The sequence below is a fragment of the Leucopleurus acutus genome (genome assembly GCF_964270905.1).
Source record: "Leucopleurus acutus genome assembly, chromosome: 5".
Taxonomy (NCBI): Eukaryota; Metazoa; Chordata; class Mammalia; order Artiodactyla; family Delphinidae; genus Leucopleurus; species Leucopleurus acutus.
The window spans coordinates 95668353-95691425 of record NC_139147.1 but is presented as its reverse complement, the minus strand read 5'-3'; the positions used below and the strand labels follow the sequence as shown (position 1 = coordinate 95691425).

At 45.4% G+C, this 23073-nt stretch overlaps 1 protein-coding gene across 4 annotated transcripts in view; it reads right to left on the bottom strand.

Moving 5' to 3' along the window:
* The window catches only part of TNIK (TRAF2 and NCK interacting kinase), a 414490-nt gene that overhangs the window by 81422 nt on the left and 309995 nt on the right, over positions 1-23073 (bottom strand). For all 4 annotated transcript variants that reach the window (XM_082840052.1, XM_082840053.1, XM_082840055.1 and 1 more), the window contains 2 exons: positions 19308-19374; positions 15803-16007 (listed from right to left, as the gene is read on the bottom strand). In XM_082840052.1, coding sequence (XP_082696178.1) covers positions 15803-16007; positions 19308-19374 — 272 coding nt within the window. The remainder of the gene's footprint in view (positions 1-15802; positions 16008-19307; positions 19375-23073) is intronic.

Genomic DNA, 23073 nt, shown 5'->3' with positions numbered 1-23073 from the left:
GGATCAGCTGCTGCTAAGGCATGGAGGCATCTGCCAGGGCCTTGGTTCCTGTGGTGAGGCTGGAAAAATAAATCACTTCCCCAACCTTGCGGAAGGCACCTCGCCAATGTCTCGCTGCTGTGCCTCAGTGTTAATCACCTTTCCAGGAAAATTGTTTGCTCTCTCTCCTCCTGGCTGTGGGACTGTTTGAGGGGACATAGCAAAACATGTCAGAGAAAGACCAAGTCCCTGGCCTCAAGCAGACACCTTTACAAAGCTCTGATGACTCTTGCTAGAAGTAGCAATCTGAGACAAGGCCTGTGCTTGACCCCCACTGGACCCACCAGCCCCTCACGGGGCGCCTAGCACCTGGCAGGTGCAGAGATTTTGTTCAATTGAACCGAGTAAGAAACTTGCGGCAAAAGCAGACAATTCAGTACCATCCTAATTTTTTTTCGGCAGGGGGGTACATTTCCCTTCCTATCAGTGCTTATAGCATACCATGCCTTATGTTATGGTTATTTGAAATGTCTCATTTATTCTGCAATCTAGATCGTGGGCAGGGTCTCTGCTCTACTCTGGTTTTTACCTCTCACTATATCCCATAAAGGGCCTGGTACCACTGATGTTTGTTGTTTTATATACTATAGATGGGGTAGCAAGAGAAGGGGAGAAAGGCTCACAGAACCTCAGACCACCCCTTCACCCTCTGACGCCCTCCCGGCCCAGAATATTCTTTTATGCTGAGCATAGACAAGGCTTGGAGTGTTTTTCTAAAAAGAGAGCCACCCACGATTGGCACTGGCATGGGATTTATTTTCTATCTTAGAGAAAGGCAGGAAAAGAAAATAAGGGAATAGGAGTCTAAGCTGGATGGAGTAGAAAAGGGAAGAAATAAAAATTTTTCTAGGGACTTCCCTGGCAGTCCAGTGATTAGGACTCCAAGCTTCCAATGCAGGGGGCCCAGGTTCGATACCTGGTCGGGGAACTAAGATGCCATATGCCACGCAGAGTGGCCAAAAAAAAAAAGCATAAATAAATAAATAAAATAAGATAAAACTCACAGCGCAAATAATTCCGAAAGAACTTTCAGAAAAAATGTCTAAATGTCACTGAGTTACGCATAAAGATGACAGTGGTTCTGTCACAAAAGAATAGCTTAAACCAACTACTCTAAACTCTTAGCAGGAACTCCCCACTCCCCCGCCCCAAATATACTGAACTCCCTCGAAGTACATTTTCATCCACAACTTCTTGGAGCCATCTCCAAAAATTACAGCACATAAAATTAGACATTCAATAGGTTCTTACAAGTTTCTTAATTTTTTTTCTGGTTGGGGAATGACTGATAATACCTACTATGAAACTTTTCCAGGCTAAAATCATTGTTGCCTTGATCTATGGAATAGATCAAGGGGTCTTTTTGTCCCTTTGCCTTCTACTGGTGTTCCTAAAGAATGATTCTTTTAGGACAGTTTTTATCTTCCCCAGTGGGTGCTCCCCCCAGGCCACGGCCAGGTGAAGGCTGTGTGGCTGTACTTTCAAGTATGTTCATTTTAATGGAGGAAATAATCCTGTCCCCTTCAGCTCGTCAAGAGCATATTATCTTAGCCCTTAACTATTCAAATTGCATTAAAGTTGTGAGAAATAATACACATGGGTGTTCATCACAAAGGCCATGGAGTTGCTCCTTCTTTCCTTTTATTCCTTTAAATGTTCTTTTTGGATTAAGTTTAACCAGTAGAAAGATGTGTACTGCACCAGGGTGCTCTGGCCTCGTAGAAGTGACTTTGATGACCTGTTAGAACATGAATTGCATTTTACAGTATTATGAGAAGAGTGGAAAAAAGCTAAGAAGTGCTGAGTTTATTCATATAAATAACTCAGACATTATTCCTAGCACTATTCAACCATTCCCAGGCGAGTGCACGGGTTTTTTTTGCGGTACGCGGGCCTCTCACTGTTGTGGCCTCTCCCATTGCGGAGCACAGGCTCCGGACGCGCAGGCTCAGCGGCCATGGCTCACGGGCCCAGCCGCTCCGCGGCATGTGGGATCTTCCCGGACCGGGGCACGAACCCGCGTCCCCTGCATCGGCAGGCGGACTCTCAACCACTGCACCACCAGGGAAGCCCAAGTGCACGGGTTTTCAATGATCTCGGAAAGCTTGCCTGAGCAATGGGTCTACTCTAATCCGGACAACATGAATCTTGACCCATTCAAGTCTGCCTGTTTCCTTAGCTGCTAAGACTTTCAGAGTCAGACGGGGACCCACCTCTGGCACCCAGACACCACATTGTATAGGCGTTCTATGAACTGACCCTACCCTGGCTTCATCTTGCTTTCTCTTCAACTTTATTGTTCCTTTCTACTTTATTTTTCTTGTTTATTTTATTTTTAGTTTCTGCATTAATCTTTGTAAGCCACCTTAAAGCATCTTTTTGGAACGAAAAAAAGTCATAAAGAAGAGTATACACAGGCAAACAATAGCTTGGCCCTCCATGTCTTTTGAAACCTCAAAATCTCCCTTGGGAAGATCAAAATGGAGATAAACGAGAAACTGTAGACTTGTCATTTGGTTCTTTAAACTCATGAAGATGCCACCTCTGTGTCTGTCAGCTGAGCATGTGGTTAATGTCATTTTCCCAGAAGTGGGGAGCAATTTGCTCTGATGCTACCACACCCTCTCGTTGGAGAAGTGGTTAAACTGAACTACAGTAACATGTCTAGAACTGGCTGGGACCTACAGGGAAACTTAGCCCAATCTCCTATCTAATCTAAAACTCTGTACCATGGACCAGAGCAAATATGGCTAAGTACAGCTCACCCACCATTCTAAGGATACAGGATCTTTGGAAAAAGCCCAGGGTTGTAATCTGTGTGTATGGTGTTCTTTTTCTGCTTTTTGTTTTGTTTTGTTTTTTACCAAAAGAAGTATTTCATTCTATATTATTCTAATTGGAGCCTCACATTAGCCCTGTGGGGTGATGCAAATGTCATTTTCTTTATTTCCCTCATTTAGAGACTTTTAGGAAGGTTCAATTCCTTGTCAGTGGCCACATAACAAGTTGAGGGAAATCATGGAATGAATACAAGTCATCATAACAGGCACTGTCTATGTGTGCCGGGTATTTGCTGGGCTGGGTGACTTACATGCTTCAGTTCATTAAATTCCACAATGTGACTCTGAAGTTTATTGCTATCATTCCCATTTTACAGATAAGCAGATTGAAGCTCAGAGAAGTATACTGTTTCATGTCACACGGCTGGAAAATGGGGGAGCACTGTGTGCCCTACTATCCCCCCAGTCCCTAGTACCTGGCAGAGTATTCTATCAATTGGAGAGGCACCCAATCCAGATAGGATACTCTGCTGCTTTTTTTGACTTGCTGAATGTTCAGGTTGAATTTGAGTTTGATTCTTACAACATTCTGGTAGATTTGGGGAAAACAAGGGTAGTTGCCTTTGTGTAAAGGTTCTGGGCCCTTCTATCTTTTACCCACATTGTGTTTCCTATTATACAGACTCAAAGGTAACACTCACATCTGAGAATTAATATCCCACAGCTGCAAAGTGACATATCACTGGGGGAGGGGAGTAGGTCTGAGAGGCCACAGGACCTGAGGGACAGAACACTGGATCAGAAATAGTAAGACTAGATTCCAGTCCTGCCCTGCCACCGATACAAACACTGCAGACCATACCACACAGTCTCAATAAATATTTGTTTAGTGAATGAGTGAATGTTGTATGACCTTGAATGAGTCACCTTAACCCAAACCTTCAATGAGGGGGAAGATTAGGCGATCTTACAAGTCTGTTCATTCTAAGAGTCTGAGCAAGAATATGCTACATCGCAAAGCAAAAATCGACTAACAATTCAGAATGAGAAGGGAAGCGAAGCAGAATTCTGGCTTGCTCTTGGAGACCTCTGCTTCTTTTCATCCTGGGTGACTTCCTGGAAGTGGTGAGAGGAGACCCCACTGACTGTGGAAGACCAGAGTGGGCCTCCAGAGGACGGCACAGCAGCCAGTGCAGGATTAAGTCAGGCTCCTTGGGAAGTATCTCAAACCTTCCCCTTGACACAGGGGCTCTCTCTGTTCAAAGACATTCAAAATGAAAGGCCCCAGCGTGGTCTCTCGAATCGCCCGCACAGCACACATGCCCCCTCACTTAAATAGGACTGTTCTGTATAAGCTTTGCAGGAGCCATACTTGTGACAAGAGGCATTCAAGCTTCTGGGTACCCCATTTGCCCATTTTAACATCTGTGAACGTTTCAGCTTTGGAAAGACCATTGCATACCACCCACTGCAGGGCAAGGGTATGTTTCCTTGCAACTAACACTGGGATTCCAAGCCTTTTTTTTATAGGGAGGACGAGAATGAGAATGATGGTTAAGCAGTCTGGCACCTCTGAATTCACTACAAAGTAATCAGAATCACAAAAATGAATAATAATTATTCCTGATAAGAACAAACAGTTGGGTAGTGCCTACTATGATGCCAGGCGCTGTCCTAAGCCCTTCGCTCATAGTAACTCATTTAGTTCTTATCACAACCCTTTAGGCATGTACTGCCATCATTATCCCTTGACAGATAAGGAAACCGAGGCGCACACAGGCCAATATCTCACCCAAGTTCACTCAGTTGGTAAGTGCAAAGCCAGAACGAGACTCTGCATCTGGCTCTTGCCATGCTGCCTCTATGGATTTGAAAGACATCTATGGTTGAGACGTCTATATATACAAAGTGAAGGATGTTTTATTAATGCTTTTTCAAGTGGCCATTTCCCCCTCTACCTTCACTTTGTTACCTGTCTTTTCCTCACAGAGACAGTAATCAGAGAACCACTGAGAAAACTAGACCAGCTAGATATACCTCATTCTTTCCTTTTTACACGTACTTTACACTATTAAAGATAAACCATCCAGACGCAAGAGGGAAGAGATGTGGGAACATATGTATACGTATATCGATTCACTTTGTTATACAGCAGAAATTAACACACCATTGTAAAGCAATTATCGTCCAATAAAGATGTTAAAAAAAACAAATGAGCTGGAACTGTAAATAACAAGGAAAAAAAAAAAAGATAAACCACCTGTTCAGAGCTTTCCTAGAAAATTAACAGCTTAAATGAGACTCTTCTTTTGAGCTCCCTAGCCAACTTCTGATCACTAGGCAGCCCCAAGGCTAAGCACTGTCTGGGTAAATGCGGGCCAAGCTGGTCTTTATGCAGGTAGTACGGGGAAAGAAAGTTGTAAACAGGCTGAGCTGCGAGGAGGCTTCATGAAGAATTCTGGTCCTGCCTCTGCTTTGGGTGCTAGTCAGTGTACTTATGAGCTTATCTCTGAGCTGCAGTTTCCCTGGGGAAAATGGTTGGTTTTCCTGGGTATCATATAGAGGAGCAAGATGGCCCAATGGACATCCTGAGCACCTATGATTCTGTAGGTTAGTGTAAAAGTCAAGTGCAGATGTAACTCTCAAACTCCTTCTGCCGTCGTTCTGAAGACTCAATATGAGACTTTCACATTGAGTCCTATGAAAACAAGCCCACTATAAACCAGTTTATCAATACAATGTCTACAGCGAGGGCCACTCCCACACATCTGGGATGATGGTGAAGATGCTGAATTACATCATATATAGCAAGGTTGCAGGAACTGGTGACATCTGGGCGAGAACACTATCATTGCCTTCAACCATTTCTGGGGCTTAGGTGGAAGGCATTTTAGTTTTGTTTGGTATAATTTGTATTAATGCAGGGATAGCACAAGGACTTGAATCAATAACAGGATACATTTTCTAACAGTAGGAGTTGTTCAAAAATAGAATAGGCTGCCTCAAGCCTCTAGAAGCATAAGCAGAGATAATACGTTAAACAGGTTAAATGTCTGTGAGTAGTATTGGCAAAGGGGTTCTTGCTTTGAGAGAAGAACTGGCTTAGACCACTTTTGAAGTCTCTTATGTTCCTCAACCTCTAGAATTCCATGAAGCCGCTCATTGACTGAAGAAAACAAGAGTGAAATAAAAACAATTCAATTTAAATGTCATGCGAAATAGTACTTTCTGTGAAACTATTTTGTTATCGTAGTTCTATGGTTGGGAACAGCTAAGAATAATGATGGTGTAACGTAAGAGATGCAGACTGGTTGTAATAAAAGAGATTCCATGAAGACCCCGGACAACTGAAGGCAGTCGTAATGCCCATTCCTCACTGTCACTTAAAAGCAACCCCTGTCATCCACCTAAGCTGCCCTAGATACACCCAGGGCCAGAAACTTCCTAATGCTGATTTTTTTTTTCTTCCAGTATGAAATGCTATAAATATAAAATACTAGTATATCTTTCCCAGTCCTTGAAAGTGTAGAAAGGGGTCTGAGCAAAAGGATTTCAAATACCAGTAGCATTTTAGGCTGCAGTACAGGCATTTCAGCCCAACCTCCTCACCTGGGCAGGAAGCCCCTCCCATCACAGGACCCAGGTGACCAAGCGGACAAAGCCAGACTCCTGCAAGCATGGCAGGTAAGTTAGAACAGGGAACCTTTCTGGGATCCACTGGGAAGCAGGGTTCCACACATCCATGCAAACCACACGACCTCTTGAAGCACGTGTGTGAATTACACGCGTGCCCGATGTGGACCTCGTCAGAGGCCGTGGGCAGGCCCTGCCCTGGACAGTAAAAGCATCCACTTTGCCAGCTTGCCTCCCATCTGTTTCATAATTTCTGTTCAGTCATTGAAATAACAGAGCAAAAGCCCAGCTAGCACAGGGAGATCAGCTCAGTACTTTGTGACCACCTGGAGGGGTGGGATAGGGAGGTGGGAGGGAGACGCAAGAGGGAGGGGATATGGGGATATATGTATACATATAGCTGATTCACTTTGTTATAAAGCTGAAACTAACACACCATTGTAAAGCAATTATACTCCAATAAAGATGTTATTAAAAAAAAAAAAAAGCCCAGCTAGTAAGCGTTCAATCTTGGTGCCAACGCTAACAGCATCCAGGAAGAAAGAGCTGCTCTGCCCCCGACCGGCGGATGCCGCTCGCAGGACTCATTAGGGTGCCTACAGTTAATGATTAAGTGAATTAAAGGCCGCTTCTCAGCAGTGCCAGCGAATTAACACTCCAGGCCCTGAAATGGGAGAGTTATTCTTGTGCACGGTGTTTTCTTCCAGCTGAGCGCCTGGGAGTGTGGCCTGTGCGTGGGAACGCAGCATTCCCGTCTCCTGCCTGCTCAGGCCGCAGTCAGCTGTGAGCCCTCACCCGGAAAAGAAATGACTAAGGGCGGCCACAGCGGGCGGATGATGGGAAAGAAAGCTGCTCCTCTTATGGGCAACTCTTTTCTTGATTATTCGGGTACTTAGTGCCAGCTACTATTCTAAGTGCTTTGTATGTAGAAACATTTAATCCTGGAAACTGTTACTCTCCCATTTTATACATGAGCAAACGGAGGCACAGAGAAGTCATGTCTTGCCCAAGATCACAAAGGCAGTACGTGGCAGAGCCGGGATTCAAACCTAGGCAATCTCTTACTATACCCCTGACTGTCTTGTTTCTACCTTCCTGGAGAAAGGGTCACTCCCAAGGTGCTGTGTCCCAGGTGCCCAGAAGCTTACTCTTCAGGCATCCCAAGAGCTCTACCTTCTTAGGGGTTTTGTTTAGATGCTGGTAGGAGGGGAGACTCGATGCAGCCACTGGTGGCGACGACGGGATCATAATTACCCAGTGTGGGAAGTGACAACAAGAAATACTGATGAGAGCATCCGTCCAAAAGCAGAGTTTCCCCAGGGGAGGGTCCTCTGAGGCTTGGCTGGGAGGAGGAGAGCTTCCACGGTGGCAGCTGATCCTATAAGATGAGGTGCATCCGGAAGGAAGAAGAATGGGCTGCCTCCCTGTGCTGGAAGGCCAGGACTGCTAGCTATGTTGGCAGTAGATGCAGACCCCAGCAAGACAAGAGCAAGAGGGCTCTCAGAGAAGAGCCCTCAAAAAGGGATGGAAAAGTAAACAGGGAAGGTACCTTAGAGAATGAAGGAAGACAGGCAATGGGAGATGCCATCTATTCAGAAAACCCTTAAAACAAAACAAAAATCCTAACAACGTTGAAACCACCGGTTGCAAAATAACAATAAAATATTCACCCACCAATGTCAGTCTGTTCTTCTGTCAGGCACTGTGCCAAGCCTTCTGTACCTATGACTACATTTACCCTATAACAATTCTGTCAAGTAAACAGTATCTTGATCGTGTATGTGAGGAAGCTGAGGGTCAGAGAGGGCAAGTAATTTGCTCTAGGTCACGTAGCTAGGATTAAGCCTTGGTCTCCACAGCTTCAAAGCCGGTGTGCTTTGCCCCTACACTAATCTGCTAGCCAGCCACTTAAAAACTGGATATATTTTTTTCTCTTGATGACATAACCAAATCCCTACCAGTATTATAAAAAAATATTCTTCCCAAGGTATGAATAAAAGTTTACCTGTTGGTACATTTAGTTTAATAAATTCAAGAAGGTTTTACCGCCGCATGTAAAAGAGTAAACTTTTGGAAATTATACCTCGGACTTCAGCCAAAGGTACCCACGCCAACAATACTAACAACTAATATTTACTGAGTATGTTCTAAGTGTTGCTGCTATTCTAAGGCTTTCTATGAATTGACTCATTTAATCCTTACAATAGCCCTGGGAGGTAAATGCTACTGTTATTTCTAGTTCTACAGACGAGGAAACTGAGGCACAGGAAAGTTACAGAACTTACATCTAATAAGGAAGATAACGTCAGCCAAAATACTACTCTCAGCAGAATTTCCCCAAATGCTCTGTTGCTCACTGACTCTTCTGCAGTTTCCCCTTGATCTCCCTTTTCCCCTTTTTGGTCTGAAAGCACCTGGGAGAAACTACTGAGGTCCCAAAGAGTAACCATACCCACCAGTGGCTTTTCTGCATTTGGGCTCCAGCTGCCACAGCTTCTGTGAAACTGGCCTGGTCACCCTGGGTGAAAGTGAATACTGAGAAGTGATGGGAGCAAAGCTGACCACAATGGATGAGCATGTAAGTACGAAAAGTTCTCCAAACGTAAGCGCAAGTGGGGCCTATTAGTCACGTTTAACCTGGATTTGACAAGTCAGTTGAAAGCGAGATCTGTCTAGCTCTTGGCGGTTGACAAAGCCAGGTCTTTTACATCCATTTTCCTGGTTAATCCTCAGAACAACTTTGGTGGTGGGAACAAGCTTTCTTAGAAGCCTCTTCGTAGAGCTTAGGAAGTGGGGCTCTGGGGAGACTTAGGGAGCCGCCCAGGCGGGCAGGTGGTGCACGGTGGCCCTCAGATCTAGACCTTCTGATTTCCCGAGCAGGTTGCTTCCTTCTCTCCAAAACAGAGACGAAATGGATACATTTCTAGAGATTACTACACTAAAACTACCTTTCAAATGTCTTCTTTGTCACTGAAACGATGGGCTGCTGTTGGCTTACTCCTTTGGGCAGCGTTCTGCAGAGCTGGTCCTGTAACTCCATCGTCTGCTTGAATATGCAGTTTTCTCTGCAACAACATTCAACTCTCCTACATCCTTATTAGTCTTCTCTGCTTGCTTCTCCTCCCCTACTCTAGTTCTCAGAGAGTCTAGTTCCTAGACTCTCCTCTCGATGTCTACTTCCATGACCATAAACCAACACTTCCCATTTTTCTTCCCATTCTCAACCCCTCTTCTCTGGCTCTAACTATATAATCCAACTGCATCTGTGGCATCACCACTGGCTGCCTCATAGGCAGCTTTAACTCACTACATTCCAAACTGATCTTATCCGACTGCTCCCAAACCTGGCCCTCCACCTGGACGCTCCAGCCTAACATTGAAGAACCTTCTGTGACCACCTGCGCTCCTTCATGGAAGACATCTGATCAACCACCGCATCCTGCATGTGCTATAGGCTCCATCTCTCTCAAATGTGCCCACTTTCCTCAATCCCCACCCAACCACCATCCACCTAAAGCACCACCCTCTGTGGCCTGGGCTAACTGGTCCCTCCTATCCACTCTTGCTTCCTTCCAACCACTTTCCCTGCAGCCCAAGTTTCATTTCAAAAACGCAGATCTGACAGAAAGACAAATATCATATGATATCGCTTATATGTAGAATCTAAAGAAAAGGGCACAAATGAACTTATTTACAAAACAAAAATAGAGTCATGGATGTAAAAAACAAACTATGGTTACCAAGGGATGGCGGGGGGAAGGATAAAATGGGAGATTGGGATTGACATATACACACTACTGTATATAAAATAGATAACTAATAAGAACCTGCTGTATAGCACAGGGAACTCTATTCAATACTCTGTAATGGCCTATATGGGAAAAGAATCTAAAAAAAAAAAGAGTGGAAATGTGTATATGTATAACTGATTCACTTTGCTGTACACCTGAAACTAACACAACATTGTAAATCAACTATACTCCAATACAGAGTAAGAAAAAAAGGATCACATAAAAAAAACCAAAAAACAACAACAAAAAAACCAGCAGATCTGATCATATCCCCTTGGTTGAAACATATCAATGTCTTCCCACTATTCTTAGAACAAAATATGAAATTCCTTAACCAGGCTTACGAAGACCAGCAACACAGTGCCTTGGCTTCCCTGCCTAGCACCCCCGCGTGCCCCTCACTGCCTTCAGGTGAACGCTGACCAACAGGCCTCCACACCCGCCTAGGCTCCCACCCCCGTGGTCTGCTCCCCTAGTGCGCCATTCTTTTCCACCACAGCAGTCTGGCAATGATGGTGAAAATGGTTATTTGGGTGATTATTTGCTGAATGCCTGTCTCCCTCACAGATCTCATCTTCACAAGGGCAGACCGTTCCCAGGGTCCAGCATGGCTGTCCGCAGAGTGGAGCTATGCATGCACTAAATTTGTCAAGTGACTGCCGGTAGGAATAGGACAAAAGTTTTAATTCTACCATACACTTAAACAAACACTTGATCCCAATGTCCTTAAAAGCCCCAGTCACTCACAATAAAAAGCTAGAGGCTTATAGGGAATTTTAGACTCCAGGCTCTCATTTTGTACATCTGTGCTCAACTATGACTGGCCAGTAAGATACTGGTGGTATTTAACTTTTTTTTTTTCTGGTGATTGAACCAAAGCGGTATAATATCTTTCAGCTAGAGCTGGTTGTTTTTACAACTGGATGATGTTGTGATCGCCTTGAGGCACCAAATGAGATCTCAGTGGCTTAAAGAACTGAATACAATTCTCCGAAGAGTAAAACTTGCTACCATGGAGCAGGTTCGTACTCCTGGGGTCAATGCGATTCATTTCTGTGACTCAAAGATACTCTCCCCACAATGAAGGTATAGAAAGAAGGCTCTCAGCTAGTTGAAAAATATATATAGTAATTACTAACATCATTTCAAAACTCTTGAGCAGAATCAAGCATCACCACCAATCTTCTGCCCAAGGTTGGTCTGAAAAGATGACCAGAGTAGGTGCCCCACCACCTCAGGGTCCTGATTCCTGGACCCTAACTCTGTGATGGAGAGTAAAACAAGTTGTGCATTGACTAGGCCAAGTGCCAGAAACTTCTACTGAACTGAATAAAAATAGAAGAAGCCCTCTATGTACTTCTTCTCACTATTGATGGACTTATTCATCTTAGCTGGGTTTAATCCGATTCTTGGAACTTAGTTATAAATTGTACTTTTTCATTGGTCAAAAGCGGTGTCGTGTACCTACCATTTAATTGGCCTGAAGCCACGTCCTTTTCATGAAACTGGTAAATGACTACATTCAGTGTACAAAGTCCTAAGAATATACAGCTCCTGGTTTAGAACCTAGCCAAAACCACGTGGTTGCCTATAAACAGCAAAGGGCAGACAGGGATTCCTTAGAAACTCTGGTCGGGGGTGACATCTGAGATCACTGAGGAAGTCAGAGGCTACAACCTACACGGCCTTGGGTCACCAAAGGGGTGTCTGAAGGGCCTTTATTTGGAAAAGGGAATGTATTTCCCAGGATGCCTACACAAGGCCACCTGGCTCACAATGAAGCGAAGTTCACAAGCCTAACTACCGGCTTTAACTGTTTCTACGTGACAATGTAGTGCAAGTTCCTACTCAGCATCAGAAACAGAAGTGGTCCCCACAGGCCAGGGCAGGAGACGTGGATGGGATCCAGCAGGACCGGAGGTGGGAGAGGAATGCCGGGCGGCGGGGACAGTCATTACTTAGGGGTTCAGAACTTACAGTCATCTGAGTATTCAGTATTTCTTTTTTTCTGTATTGCGCAATAGAAGCAAGATACAGGATCAAAAGATAAAGCGGATAAAATCTCTTGACGCCCTGTGGTCACAAGCATTCCTGCTTCTGGTGAGAAGCTAGGGCGCACGCACATGGATGCCTAGAGCAACGTGTCTCCATGCACGCCTTCTGCGCCCGTGGGGTGGGGACAGAGAGGGTGTGCCCCACTAGATGCCTGTGCCCCACTGAGCCTGAAAACATCCCAGATAGAGGCTCCAGAAAGTGCAGCAAAAGAACAGACACGAGGAGGCCTTGGCAGGAGCTCTGACTGGGAGCCTGAGAGCCAGAATCCAGCTCAAAGATGAGCCCCCCTGAGTGCAGCTTCTTTGACCTTGCTCAGAAATCCTTAAATTCTCAGTGTAAGAGACCACAGAAGCAGAGGCCAGGTGAAGACTATGGAAAAGCACACTGACTCTGGCTTGGCGGGGGAGAGGCAGGACAGATGCAGCGACTGGCTGGGCTCTGGAGTCCAATCTGCTGGGCTTGAACCCTCGTTTTGTCTCAAGCTGTGTGACCGTTAGCAAGTTGTTAACCTCTCTGAGACTCAGCTGCTTTATCTTTAGACTGGGGGTTTTTGTGAGGACTAAATGAGACAATTCACATGAAGTACTGAACAGAGTACCTGTCTTATGGTTAAGTGCTTCCTGTTAGAAATTGTTAGTCAAGCAACTTGATGAAAAAAAAAAACCATATAATGTTTAAATAGATCAAACCAGGTACAAGAGGAAGAAAATCTAAAAAAAGAAAACCGAAACAATACAATGTATCCTCTGAAAAGACTGTACCAACTGAGGATCTAGGTTCAAAGGCCAAGAGTTCTTGTGTTAAAATTAAAAAAAAAAAAAAAAAGAAAAAATAGAAGGAAATTCATATAAGAGTGTGCTTGTGTGTCTGTGTACACGTGTTTGCATTCTCTGGTATGTTAAACGTTTTATGGGATGACAAGGGGATTTTCTAGGGTTACTCGGTAAATGTTTTTTTTTTTTTTTTTTTTTTTTGTGGTACGCGGGTCTCTCACTGTTGTGGCCTCTCCCGTTGAGGAGCACAGGCTCCGGATGCACAGGCTCAGAGGCCATGGCTCACGGGCCCAGCCGCTCTGCGGCATGTGGGCTCTTCCTGGACCGGGGCACGAACCCGTGTCCCCTGCATCGGCAGGCGGACTCTCAACCACTGCGCCACCAGGGAAGCCCTCGGTAAATGCTTTTAGCCTGAAACTAAGTGTAGCAAATCACCAGGCAAGGAGCTCATTAGCCAGACAGGGGAAAGGCAAATGGTCCAGATTTCCAGGGCATGATGCTCCAGTGAGGCGAGGGCCTCGGGAAATGCTCTTGGAAGGAATAAACCACAAATCAGGAAAGCAGCAGGAAAGGCAGGGCTGGGGGGCAGAGCCTGAGAGGGTACTGGCTGCGGAGAGAGGCTGGATCAGAAGTTAAAAGGAGTAAGCTTTGGATCCAGACAGCAGAGGCCATGGTCCTCAGGAGACCCGAGAGACTGAAGGAAACGGTGCAGCGCTGAGCTGGGGGCCAGTCCAAGAGGCTGCAGCCAGCCTGGGTGGGCGGGAGGAAACGACACCGAGGCACAGCTGCAAGGACCTGTCTGAGAATCTCAATTCGTGCCCAGGAGAGTAACCGGAGGTGAGGCAGGCACCTCCACTCCTACACTTTGTACTTTACTTCTGAGAGCTGGCTAATTACCACCCACCTCCCTTCACCCTGCCTTTGCCTGCGCTTTGAAGGCTTCTGCCCCCTCAGCACTACAATGCCTCCGTCTACTATAGTGTAATTCTGAGAATACAGGATGGTAGGTGACCTTCAAACCTTTTATGGGCTGAGCATTCGTCCCTCCGACAACATCCTAGACTGACTTACTTAGATTGGAAAGTCCTTCATTTGCCTACTGCTGTTTGTAGACGCTTATAAGGTTCAGTTCTGAGGATCACAGTTCACGGCTCTGATTACATATCTACCCTTAGTGCATCACGGCCCGCATGGCCCTTGGGAGAAGGGAGACCTGGGTGTGAATCCTGGCTTTGTACGTACTGGCTCTGTGACGTGGGACCAATTTCTTCCCCTCTTTGAACCTCAGTTTCCTCTTTGTTAAATGGAGCTATGCACACTTTGCGCGAGAGATCACGGATATACACAAATCCACGATAGCGGTGACATCCTGGGTGTAAGCAAAGCACCTCACCCGGTATTTGGCACACAGAAGTCACTCAGTAATTGTAACTGCTGGGTATGACTGCTGCCGGTCTGCATACTAATACTCTAGGGACATAATGAGGTTGATGGGATTTATTGCAAACTGGAACGGAAGCCCTCACTGATCCAGGAAGGCTGGACCTGGATGTACGATTTAAAAAGGAAACCGCTCCTGGAGTCTGCAATTCACCACCCTCTAACTGCAGTGGCCACCTGACAGAGCAAATGAATTGCTGTAAACCGTTAATGAGGGGCAAGATGGTGTTTGGGAGAACTGTAAAATTACTCCCCCATTACCATGCCGTTAGTGAAGCTTTCATCTGCCATCCAACTTCCCCAACAGCTATGGTCTCTCAGTTTCCTAATTGTCTAGAGGTTTTGATTTATCTGGCAGAGGAAGGAGGCCCTGGACCAAAGTTCTGGGAAAGAGGCTTTAATAAACGTCCGTAAGACCACACGGGTGAGAGCCTGGCCCAGGGTAAGCCATGCAGGAAAGTGTGGCTGGCACTGTGGGTTCCCACACAGATGACAGCGCACCTATTGGTGAAGGCAGGTCTTGCCCACTAGCTACGGGACAGGCCCTGGGTACCAAGGCGTGCGTGGAAGGACTCGGGAAATGCTTTCTTCAGTGTTCAGAGGAGTAACAAAGGAGGAGCAATAGGCAGGCCCTGCTTTTCCGTATTTGACGTCTCGCTTCTCTGCCTACTCACTGTGGTCTAGTCAACACCTATACTTCACCGCTTGGTCACTGACTCATTCACTTGTATATTAGTTCATTCATTCCACAAATATTTAGGAGGTGCCTACTGTGTGATGGTCACTGTTTTAGACACTAATGTCTAGATACACGATGTAGAGATACATAGGGATAAAAGAATCTTCCGTCCTCGGGGAGCTTACATTCTAGTGCGGAGAGACAGATATACGAAAGTACATTAAGTACACACGTGTGAAGGTGATAAGAGCTATATAAAAACAATTAAGCAGGGAAGAGCGACAGGACATGATGTAGAGAGGGGCTGTGATTTTAAGTGAGGGGGTCAAGGAAGCCTCACTAAGAAGGTGATACCTGAGCAAGACCTGAAGGGGCTGCAGCCTTCACCTGCTTTCCTGATGTGACCACGCCAAGGTCACACCACCCCCAGCAAGGGAAGTCCCCCGCCTGTAAGAGCGCCTGGCTGCAGCCTCCTTTGCAGTTCAGCTGTGTGCGCTCCAAGCAGGCTATGGCCTCGACCTCACGGGCGGGACCCCGGGCCACGGCGGACACCCAGGAAGGGGGCCGCAGCCACAAGGGGCGGGTTGCAGAGGCGGCCGAGCGGGTCCTCACCTCCTCCAGCCGCCGGCGCTGCTCTTTCTGCTCCTCGATGCGCTTCTGGCGCTCCGCCAGCAGCTGCCGCTTGTGCTCCTCGTTCTCCCGCTGCTGCTGCTCCAGCTGCTGCCGCCGCAGGGCCTCAGACCGCTCCTTGTTGGCCAGCTGGAGCCTCAGAAAGTCCCGCCGCAGCGTCGACTCGCCGGGCAAGTTCAGAATGGAGCTGCGCGGCAGGAGAGAGAGATCAGGCTCCCGCTCAGGGCGGGGCCATCGCTACCGGGGGTCCCGGCGGAGGCGAGCCAGGCGGGTACCTCACCCACCTGCGGGGAAAGAGGCCACATGCTCAAGCACGGGCTCTCAGACCCTCCATTAATTCCACTGCTCACCCCCCAAAAGAAACAGAGTCCACGTAACAGACGCGCGTCCAGCCTCGCCTTCAGTGTGACTACTGCATGCCTATGCCGCTCGATCGCCGCAGAGATGTCACATGCCTTAAGTCATCACCTCTCTCCCGGACCGTCCACACCACTCCCTCGCCCTCTATTTCTAAAAGCTGTAGTGAGTACGCAAGCCCTGAGCCCCAGGCCAGCTTATTTTCACTCTTAAGAGAGGCAAGAGCTAAGCCAGCGAATAAAAATGAATAATCTGGAGCGGTGAGCGAGCTTGCTGTACTTGGATGGGTACATCGTCTTCACCCACATCACCTCCTTGAACAGCACAAAGCTACAGACTCCTTGGTTCTGCAGCCCAGCAAGGAGGAGGGACATGGTTCCTACTTACTCATACAGACCTAGCCCTTCTAATCTTTCTGGCAGCTTCCCCTTGAAATAAATCCATTAAATAATTATTGAGTACCTACTATGCGGCAGGCACTATAATAGGCTCTAGTGGATACAGCAGTAGCTAAACAAACTCTCCCTCTAGTTATTCTCTTGTGGGGAAGAGAGACAGGCAAATAATTAGACAGGCAGACAAAGTATTACAAATAACATAATTTCAGATATTAATAGGCTCTACAGAAGACAAAAAAGTGTAAGAGTTTAAAACGGACAGTGGCAAGGCACTGGGGCTAGGATGAGGGTTCTGCTTGAGATGGGGTGATCGGGGAAGACCTCTCCCAGAAGCTGATAGTGGAGATAGGCCCCAAATGATGCAGAGTCCGTCACACGAGGAGGTAGAGGAAGAACCTTTCAGGCAGAAGGAAAAGCAAGTTTAGAGGCTTGTCGTGGCAACAGGGGTGGCCTCTTTGAGGGTCTGAAGCCCAGGCAGTCTTCCCAGAGCAGAGCAAATGAGAGGGAGAGGGGTACAAGAGGAAGTCAGAGACAGAGCAGAGGGTAAAAGCATGAGGCTGGGGAGGCCACACGTGGAAAGCTTATTAACAGGAGAGTAACACAATCAGATTTGTTTAGCAGCTGAATAAATGATGTTCTGCAGTGGGTACAAGGGCAAGCAGGGTCACCAGTTGGGCTGCTACTACAGTGGCTCTGGGGTAGAGACTAACCAGGTCGGGGAGGTGGGGATGGAGGAGGCATCTGGGGAGAGAGTCAATGAAACCTGTTGATGGATCTAATGTGTGGAGTGAGGGATGACTTGCAGGTTTTTTCTTGGCGTTTGGGCTGTGGTGGTGACGCAAACTGGGATGGGGAATGAAAGGGGAGGAGCAGGTTTGGTGGTTGACAAGGGGATCATTCTGTCTTGGAGAGTGGGTAGCGTGCTATGTGAGATACTGCCATAAAATGACATCAAAAGGCGTGGTTCATAGACAGTGCTTGGATTCTACTCATACGCCTCCTTTAAAACCAACAGCCTTTGTGTAGAACCTTAAACAACCCCCCAAAGGAGGGGCTTATCTACTCAGGCCACATGGTCTGTGCAAAGGTGGTGGGGCTTAGGGAACCCAGCTTCCCATGCACATGAGGACGATCCATTAATATTAACTGATGTTGAATCAATGTCAGGTGACCCGAGATGTATTACTGACTGAATCATTAACTCCGTGTGTGAGCCGATTGCTACTGTTGGGCTGTTACCTCATTTCTATAACGAGATAACCACTATCCCTTTCTATTTTACAGGATTTCATGAAAATTAATTATATGTGTCCAGAAAACAGGACTTGGAACATAATCTTCTATGTGACATAAAGACATGTGACAATTATAGAAATGTGAAGAGATGGCTAGGTCATCCACTAAGTGACTCCAAACATGCGGTTTAGCAAGTGTTAGTTAAGGTGAGGTTCTCAGCTCCGTGGAGTGATCAGAAGGGCTGACATGTCTGTCTGGGTGAGCTTTGGAAAAATAGCGTACGACTCTGAAAACAAGGCATTTGGTCCTTTGCTTTACAAGAATGTTCATTTTCCATGTCACTACTTGGCAGTCACCATATTTATGCAGCTAAACAAGGGGAAGAAAACATATTAAGTGTCCAGATAGAAGGAAAAACTTCTCTTTCAGTCTTTGACCTTGAAAATTCCCGTAACAGGTGAAGAGAGAAAAAAAACGGATGGCCCTGTAACCTCAATCCCATCCTCTTCCAGTAGTTTTAGCAATAATCCAGGTTGGCAGGTCTGAAATAGCTCAGAAAAAGGAGTGCACTAGCTTGTTCTAGCAGCAGTGGCTGAACTGGCCCCTTCCCTCGTTCAGAAGCTCTGCCTCAGTCGTACAAGAACTGCTCCTTATTGAGTACTGGGTCCCTTCCTTGGATGGCTAGAGGATGGGGACCCATATACCCCAGTGATCCTCCTGCTTTGTGCATTTCCCCCAGTAATCTCACTTCACATGTACAGTGCATCCGCCCTGGTGTGCATGCCCACGCCCCTTGTTCACCAAACTGCCATGAGCTGAATTCTCTTACAAAAGAGAAATCCTGGCAGTGTGAGCACACTGGCATTAATTACTTATGAACACAGACTAGAAGAAAGTCAGAATCAAAGTCAAGTGAAATTCAGCACATAGGGATGACGCTAGTAAAGCAGCACTTGATTCTGGGGGCCAACGTATGACAACAGGAATGGGAGTGGAAGTTTCTATTTAGGGTTCACCTCTAGAGTGTAATCTGATTTCCTGGAAACTGTTTCCTCTTGGATTAGGCTGTGTTGAAAACACACGCCATGTGACGAGGACAGTGGCCACCTAAATGTCTCAAAGGTATGAAGTAATGGACTGGATAACTCAAGTCCAAAAATACCACTTTGGTCTCCAGAGAGTTGCAGTTTTAGGCACTTTTAGACCTCTATTACCCAGATAATTGCCTTCTACCCATTCTACATGTTACACAGGTGAGGAAACAAATAAGGAAATAAATCTTGAAAGACAAGATAAAGAATATCCTGATTTCCATGTTCTTGTAAGAGTCTGCCTAGGGAAATTTTCCCAAATTAATGAGTACATTTGTGGGCAATAAATTAAATAAGACCACCCTGCTGGATTCTTAAAAATGAACCTATAAATCAAAAGGACGTGAATTTCACACAACCACAGTGCAAAATGTGAAACTGAGAAGATAGCTCTTGCTCGCCTACCTGGGCTCTCCTGAGTCATTCTCCTCCTCTTCTTCCTCACTCCCGCTGTACTCATACTCCGTCTCATCTAAAGAGAGACCCACAGAATATTAGTGTGCAAAAAGATGCAAAAAGATGCATGAGCTCGGTAAAGCTCATGCCCTCATTTTATGTATAAGTAAACTGAGGCCCAAAGAGTTGTCCTTAATGCTGACCTGGGACAGGCTCCAGGCCTCCTGACTTGTGATCCAACAGTGCCCACCAGCTAGATTTAAGCACGTGGAATTAACATCCAAGACTGCCCCAGCCAACTCTAGATTCTCTCCCTAATGCCTGGCATTCACATAAAAGTGAAGACAAGGAGCTGAAACATAACTTTTCAGTTTGTGTTAACTCCACTTATAGGACCACCTAACCCAATCTTTTATTGGGCCACTGTTAACTTACTGACAAGGAGTAATCATTTTTTACATAGGAATTTTATTATGACTTACATAGACTCACAAATTGCCTTTAGATATCTTAATACCAGACAGAAGCTTTTGACAATGTGTGCTATTAAAAATATAGAGTTAAATGTGTTTTGATTGACCCACTGGGGACGTTCATTTAATTCCCTAATATATTAAGCAAGTTAACATGCCATAATGAACAAGATCGAGTCTTTGCTTCGGAGGAGATTAGAATCTAATGGTCAAGATAGATAAGTAAATAATCAGAATCTCCATGATTATGAAGAAAGAGAACTAATTTTTATTGGGTATCGCCCATGCTGGTCACTATGCTAGATACTTAGGTTCTCTCATGTATTTCTCATAACAATCCTTTAACATAATACCCGTTTTGCAAGCAAAGATTATAAGCAGTTTAGTAATATGACTAATAAATCTGAGATTTGGATTCAGAATTCAATCCAGAATTTTTCCAACTTTATAATTAGCATTCTTTCCAACACATTATATACTAAATAGAATTACATAAAAAAAGCAATGAGATATCAGACAAAAAAGCAGCTAAGTCCGTGGGTCATAATGGGGGAAGGCAACAGTGAAGTCTTTGAGGAAGAAATGAGCTGGACCTTGGAAGATCAGTAGCCCTTTTTTAGGCAGATGGCAGCTGAAAGTGCTGGGAAAGGGGCATTCTAAGCAACATAACCACCTGAGTAAGGCTAACAGTATTATAGTGCATGAATGTTCAGGAAATACTGAGTTGTGAGTGGCTGGTGTGAGAAAACAGATGGAGTGAGAAAGCCCAGCAGGTCTGATATAGCTTAATGATCTTTATATATACCATGCTGAGGACTTTTCCGTAGGCAATGGGGAGACTTTGGAGGAGCTTTTCATTTTAAGCAGGGAGGTTGTCACAGGGCTATCATCCCTTGATAGCTATGTGTTAGTAATTACAACTTTTAAGACATTTGTACACCCCTGAAAAGAAACTGAAATTGCAATTTGGTTATGTTACCACCAGGAGGCAGCAGTCACATGATGAGAACTATGGAATTTGATCATAAACACATTTTGCTTTCCATACTATTTAGCCATTAAAGGGATGATGAAAGGAAGCCATAGCACGATGACTTCAAGAGTATTTTTAAAAACCATGTAAAAATTAGCTTCATATGTTTAGGTAAGTATGAAGTTTTCAGGCTACTTTTTAAAAAGTATTATTTTATGAAAATGTAAAGAACCTTCATAAAGTGTTTCAGTATTCCACATTGAAAGTTTAATATTCCAAACTTTCCTTAAATGAATCAACAGAGTTCAAAGTAAAATGCAGAAATTTTATCTAGTAAAGTAAATTATATCAAGGAAAAGAAGCACACAATTAATCTAATTATTTCTCCTCTCTAGGGTAAAAATTTCATTTGTCAATCTCCTCAACCATAACACTTCACCAGAATCCAGCGTGATTGCTTTTATACTAGTGGCTTAAATTAGCAAATATCTGAAGGAAAAAATAATATCAGGTTAAAAAAATCACAAAGCAATGCATATTAAAAATTTTTGATTCTACCAGAAGCTGGTCTTAGAGCTACTAAGAATGAAAAAATATTAGAAGGAGCAAGTTAAGTCATTTAATCAAACCGAGCAACTGGAATGAAGTCTCATTTTGAGCAACACTCCTTCTTGGGGAGCAGACAAAAAAGAAGGCTGCTGGTGGCTCGAAGCCTAAACAGAATGAGGCTCCTTAAATCATCATGCAACTCTCGAGTAAGCCTACTCCCAAGGATCTTACTCTTTACCCTGCAGAGAGGGAACACATTAAAAATAGTCTGTTTTCATGGGGTGGTGAGTTCTAAGTCACATTCTAGAGTTTGTGCCCCCCAAATGCGAAAACAATCCAAGGCACAAGCTTTACCCACTCTTACTCACAGGTCAGAGGCAGAGGTCACATGATCTCAGAAAGTAACCCTGAACGGTACTGAAAAACTGTAGGTCAATAAGAATTGTCTAAATAAGGATAGCTTACATTTATTCAGTACATCTATGTGCAGACACTGTGTTAAGCATTTTACATGTATCATCTCATTTAATCTTTGTAAAAATGCCAGACAATACTAATTATTATTACACCCCCATTCCTATTTTAAAGATGAGAAAACTGGGGTGAAGTTCACATAACCATTAAGGGGTAGAAGTAGAATTTGAATTCAGAATTTGAGTCTGAAAAGAAGAGTCCGAGTACTTAACCTATTCTATATACCTACAGGAAAATAAATTTTCTTTTTAGAAAAGTTGGCCTTTAATGGGCTGCATGTCTGACACACTGCCTAAACTATTCCCTTTACCTTTATTTTTAAAATTTTTTATTTTTTAAACTTTTTATTTCATATTGGAGTATAGTTGATTAACACTACACTCTTCCCTTTAAAAGTCTGACTTCATGGAGGGGGGCCCAAGACCACTATTAATAAGTAGCAGTTGAAAAGTCAGTTCCGGCACTTTTTGACCTGACTCATCTATTTCTCTCCAGCTTAGTTCCTCCAGCTTGGGCTGCCCTCCCAACCCCTTGGGCCCTGATTGATACGTCATGTGTCTCCAGCCGCTAACGACTGAAGATGAGCCTCCTTTTTGGATTAGCTTCATAACCTCCCGTTCCCGAGTCTAACCTGATCACACATTTTCCTGCGTCCCTGAGGCCGGCTGCAAAGAAGGAACTCTTCCCTTGAAGCTTCACCGAGGATTTCTCCTCCCTTAGCTTCTGCTGAGCTTACCTCTGCCCAGTCCTGACCCCTACAGGGCTCACCACCCCACCCCCAGGACCCTGCTCATACCTTGCCACCTGAAGATATTAACTGCAGAGGCAAAGAAGAGGCGAAGTTCAAATAAAAGGAGTGCACCCTCTCTTCTGTGCTGCCCACCACCCTCCCCATTCCGTCTGGATCATGAAGAACAGAGGAGAAAGATGGAGAGTACAGAAGTGGAGCCAAGCACATCACCATGTACCTCCCACCCTCGGTCCCTGGCCTCCCCCTCTGCTCTCTACCTGCCCGCACCCCCCCCCCCCCGCATGCTCAGTGCTCACCTGGCCAGCCCTCTATCGCCCCCTCACTGTCAGCCTGGCCAGCTGCCTCCTCCTCCTCCCACCAGGGAGCTCTCACCTTGTCTGTTCTCTGCATCCCCCCCTTTCCTTCCCATCCTCAACCTCCCCTACCTTCCTACCCAACTAAGTCATAAAACCTGCCCCAGACCACATGAGTTTTCACCTTGGTCAGGATGCTAGTTAAGGAATTTTGCATCTCTATTCATACAACTTTGGCACAGTCCCAGGGCCCCAAGTTTGG